This window comes from Branchiostoma floridae, chromosome 1, assembly GCF_000003815.2.
Source record: "Branchiostoma floridae strain S238N-H82 chromosome 1, Bfl_VNyyK, whole genome shotgun sequence".
Taxonomy (NCBI): domain Eukaryota; kingdom Metazoa; phylum Chordata; class Leptocardii; order Amphioxiformes; family Branchiostomatidae; genus Branchiostoma; species Branchiostoma floridae.
The window spans coordinates 33,892,420-33,897,736 of NC_049979.1; the positions used below are offsets into that span (position 1 = coordinate 33,892,420).

The 5,317-nt window shown below is 44.1% G+C and overlaps 1 protein-coding gene across 1 annotated transcript; it reads left to right on the plus strand.

Moving 5' to 3' along the window:
- Window positions 1-1,884: 1,884 nt before the first annotated feature.
- LOC118410829 lies at window positions 1,885-4,612 on the plus strand. The gene is made up of 3 exons (XM_035812665.1): window positions 1,885-2,063; window positions 2,358-2,711; window positions 3,269-4,612. Exons 1-3 carry the CDS (start codon window positions 1,904-1,906, stop codon window positions 4,051-4,053), a joined length of 1,299 nt encoding a protein of 432 aa, XP_035668558.1. The 5' UTR covers window positions 1,885-1,903; the 3' UTR covers window positions 4,054-4,612.
- The last annotated feature ends 705 nt before the right edge of the window (window positions 4,613-5,317 follow it).

Genomic DNA, 5,317 nt, shown 5'->3' on the forward strand with positions numbered 1-5,317 from the left:
CGTGTGTGTAAGTATGTATGTACACGTCTGAGATGGTATCTGGTGTGTTGTGTATGTGTTTCTATATATGTGTGCGCATGTGTGGGTGTTTGTGTGTGTGTGTGTGTGTGCGCGTGTGTGTCTGTGAGAGCGTGTGTCTGTGTGTGTGTGTGGTCCGTGTGTGCATGCGTGTATATGTGAGTGTGTTGTGTGTGTGTGCATCTGTGTACAAATGTATGCGTCTCTCTGTGTGTTGTGTGTCTGAATGTATATCTGTTTGTGTGTGTGTGTGTGTGTGTGTGTGCATGTTTGGATGTCTGTGTATCTGTGAGTGCATGTGTCTGAGTGCATGTGTGTGTCTGAATGTGTGTATATGTCTCTGTGTGTTTTGTGTATGTGTCTGTGTGTGCGTGTGTTTTCTGTGCATGTGTTCTGTGTGTGTGTCTGTGAGTGTGTCTGAATGTGTGTATGTGTCTGTACATGTGTGTTGACGTCTGTTTGTGCGCGCCTGTGTGTCTGTGTATGTATCTGTGTGTGCGCGTATGTGTGTGTGTCTTTGTGTGTATCTGTATGTGTGCCTGTGTGTATAAAGTGTTTGTCTCTGTAGGTGTCTTGTTAACATTTATCTATTACCTGTATCAGACCAGTTTGTACCTTTGCTTGTGTATCCATTTTTGGTACATTATCCAGCCATATGTCAATTGCATTGCATGAATAAAAGTCATAAAATTCCTTGGGCATTTGTGATCACTTATTGAGAGACTTCTACAATTAATAACCTTGAAGTTCACTTTACTTGAGCACATTTTGATTTCTCATCAATTTTTTTTTCCTTTCCGTTATATTCGACTTGAAAGGGGAAAAGCTTAGCTACACAGGTGAAGCCTGATTGGCCACGAAGGAACCTGGAGAGTAACGTTACTATGAAGTTTTATTTAATTTCCTTCCGCGAGATAAAGTAGTCCTCGTCACGACTTAGGGGTCGACATGCCTTACAAGAAAGTTTGTCACTGGAGTGTACATCCACGTCTTTCCCTTCTTTACTATATCTAAGCTTCTACCTTTTCATACCATGCCATTGATGGTGTTTCAGTACCATGAAAATGCCACGTTACTGATGCTGGTGTTTCAGTGCCATGGATAGTGCAATTTTACTTCTATGTTGGTGTTTCAGTACCATGGGAAGTGCAATTTTAGTAAAGTTGGTGTTTCAGTACCGTGAAAAGTGCAATGTTACTAATGCTTAGCACCAAGAAAAGTGCTAAAAACAGGGGCGCTACGAAGACTGGAAGCGGATTTATCTGAATATTCGAATTGCTTTATGGTGAGACAATAGTAAAAGACATTGTTTCACATCTCTGTGAGGTACAGTGCTGCATTCGAACGCCTTCACTACATATTTCAGGGTCACTGGGGTCAAGGCCAATCAATGCCATGTTCCACGGAGCGCTCGCGATTGTCAAGGGGTGTTCTAGAACTGCATTTATCCACGCTGTAGCACAGCAACCAAACATAACGCCACTGCTGAACGAGGATACGCACGGATCTCTCGAGCTCCGCGTTTTGTCAAAGTGAATTTCCAAGTTTCCCATGAAAATGGGGGTTCTCGACAAGGCGGCGTCAGCGTTCCTTTCAGTGGTACACGTGCTTTCATTGCTCAGGCCTGGAGGTAAAAGACAGAGCGGTGAGACAAAACTCAGTGTAACTGTCCACGAGGGCAAAGTCGGCCGACAGAGCCAGGGCAAGTATCTGGTAACAATGCGCCATGGCAAGGTAAAGATGCAAACCGCAAAGAAAAAGTCGGATGCACTGATCTGGGAGCATTCTACGGAGTTCGTGCCATGGTCGCCAACAGACCAACTGGTTCTGAAACTTCGTAAGGCGAAGCGCTGCAGATACACCACAGTTGGTGAGCTGTGCATCGATGTTGCAGCGTACTAGAGTAGTGGACGGTTTACCACAGAAGTGGTGGTACATCATGGACCGACCCAGCAAAGGCGGGCGGAGGAATGAGGAAGTGTTCTTACAAGTTTCCGTTACTCTCGATGGCACGGAGGTGAAAAGTCAGCCTACACAGAACCAAGGTAAGAGGCGTCGGTTTCTTTTTCTATGCAGGGTGACGTTGCATGTTAATGTTACGCTTTCTTGGCCATTCAAGTTATCTATCTTGAAAAGGAAAAATCAGCTAGTCTTTTACCATAAATATGAAAGTGACCACTCAATTAACATTTTCAAAGAAGCAAAACGTTAAGACATATCAAGAGGGAATTGTGTTGTTTCCTTTAATATCCTGATGAAGTGACACTAGTCTAGATCTTACCTTACGAAAGTGAAATGATAAAAAACACACAGTATACGTTTTATATCTTTCTATCCAGTCTCAGCCATGCCTTTTGATGAGGGGACCGTTGAGGCATCCGCACAGGGGAAGACGGGGACTCTGTCGGAGCTACAGAATCACCATGGCAAGGCGGTGGTAGTTTCACAAGAAAACAATGCAGACACACCCCATGACAACAGCGCTGAAGACAGCAAACAGTCATCTGTCGCTGGCGATATCGCAGACGTCAAACAAGACTCTTCGGATGAAGACACAGCGGACAGGTTTGCTGTTAACGAAGACAGAGACGTTGACGCGTGCAGTTCCCCTGGTAACACGGACGTGACGCCCCTTCAAGTGTCCGGTGCTGCCGACGGTCCGGAGAGGAAGAGTGAGCTGCCAAAGGGTGAAGGTAAGAGGCGCTAGACTTATCTTGTGTAAAAGATTCATATCTTAAGTTTGTTTTCGCTTACAGCTTCAGACTTGCCTTCATATTTTAGTTTCTTTTCCCTTCGAATCCTAGCCATTGATAAAGCATCTGCTGAATGATAAGTGAATTATTTAGTAAATCCTGTACATTCTACTAAAGTGCCAGTTTTATTTACATGTCCCATTGATTTGAATATATGGCTGATAATGATTGCAAATCCCAAAACTGATGCGGGTGTGCGAATAAAAAAAACTTTGGCTTTCATCTTCATTTTTTACTCGCATGGTATGATTTATCTGACGACACAATGAGCCCTCGCTCATTTTTCACACTACGTTCTCAAGTTGATATTTTCATTAGTTGGGAAATTTTACGCAAGGAGATACATTTTCATAAGTTACACAAGTATTTTCCTTTCACTTCACGTTCTAGATGAAAGTGGCAAAAATAACGTGTATACCTTTATTTTAAGGTAACGTGCTGAAGAAAGATGCCGGACGTAACAACAGCTTTATAAGATGTTCATTTCTTTTAATTAGACCCAGCTAAGACGTCCGAGGGGACAGTCAAGACTGAGCTGCAAGAGAAACCAGAGCTAGAGAATGACAAGATCAATGTTACCCAGGAAAAAGAGCCGGACGCACCATCGAACAAAAGCGGCAAGGACAGCTCACCACCAGCCGCTTTCGGCGACGTCGCAGACGTCAAAGTAGAGTCTTCAACAAGCTCGGCATCCAGCCTACCAGCCACAGCTCCAGATACAGCAGACAAACGCCCTGCTGCCGGAGAAGGCGATGTCCTAGAGCGCCATCCTTCAGTTGTCCGTGGAGAACAGACGGATGCACCCGACAACAGCGGCGCGAAAACAGACAGTCAGGCGACAACATCTACTCAAGGAGAAGGAGCATCTCTTACAACAACCACCCAATCGCCCAAACACAAGGACGCAGAAGATCCTCAGTACCAAGATGTCATGTCGTCAGTCGACAAGCTGTGGGCAGAGCTCCTTCTTGAGGGAGACTATGCGGAAAAGCTTCTCGCTCATGCCGAATCCCTTCGATCCAGACTCGCCACTACCGCCCCGCATGTTCTCCGGTACCCAGTTATCAAGAACATCATCGCTGCCGTGCCCGATCGCACATCTTACAAGCTACCCAAAACACAAGGACTAAGTTTGTGGGAGCTGCAAGACATCCAGAAGACCCTCACCAAGTCGGTACAAGATGAGAAGGAACGCGCGACCTACATCAAGCGCTGGTACTGGGAAGAACTGGTCCGCGTGGCTCTGAAAGAAGCCCCTGAAGTATTTGGACCAGAGGACTGATGTGACAATTTTATATTACAGTTGTAAAATGCATTTCTGCATGTAGTAAATGTGTTATTGGGATTTAAACAATGGTGGTATTATTACAACGCTATCAGTCAATCAAACAACACAACGCGTTGTCACCAAGGAGGCAATTTATAAATTTTCAGCTGATCCAGCTGTACGTTTGGTGTGAACATAAAAAGGAACTTGCACTTCAGGAGCTCTTTTTTGAAGACCGATTCAACGTTGCTGTTTATTGTATCAATTATTCGACCTTTTTCCTACACATTAACAGATGTCGAAACTAAGTGCATCGTTTACTGCACCGAATTTTTGTTCCTTTTGTCCGTTAAATATTCGATTTGACCAACGTTTTCCATCCCTACACTCGCTACTATAATTTTCTTTTTTCGCTGTAACCACTGCAGAAAGACATTGTTAAAATTAGAAAGTTTTGCCAAGGCGCCAATTGTATTCACATTGATAGTAACAAGGAAAAAAGTGCAACAATCGTTGAATCACCACCTTTTCTTTTGTACTTTTGAACTTTATCATGGAATGTATCTACCATGACATGGGCAACGTAACTACTCATATTTCAGTACCATGAAAAGGGAAACGTAGAAAACTCACCCTAGGTGTAAGACATGCCCAAGTGCCTTGTCAGGAACTGGATCCTTGCTCCTCTCCGCGAGTTTTCTCCATGTTGTACGATCATGTGCCATAGCTTCAGCTGAATTTAGACTTCATTAAGTGCATTTTACAACACTTGGGGGTCTTCCCCGGGGTCTTGGGTTTTCAAACTCATGGTTAAAGACTTTGTGGATCAATGTATGTTGTGGTCTTCTTATTTATTACGTGCCCGACCCACCGTAGTCTTCCTATCATGTGCAAACATGAATTTTTCAACAGTATTTTTCAGATGTTCATAGCGTGTATGGGAGGACACCGGTGAATTGGTCTACCCGTGCGAGAAGGTTCAGTCCGACTGGGAACGTACCGAGTAGTCAAACTCGTGCTTGGGGGACTAGAGTACAGCTATCCGCCATCTGAAAACGAATAGATTTTGGGGCCCCTGGCGGCTTTTTATGGTACAACAATGAAACTTCTGGTGCTCCTAGTGCGTATTGTATAGTACTCTGCACTTAATTTATCCCTGGGGCAACGATATTGTATTATCAAGTTTGAAATCGAATAAACTATTTCCACTCATCTCTCTCATACATACTGACGAAAGATAGTGGATGCTACATGGCATGTATAACCGTGTCCAAAATCA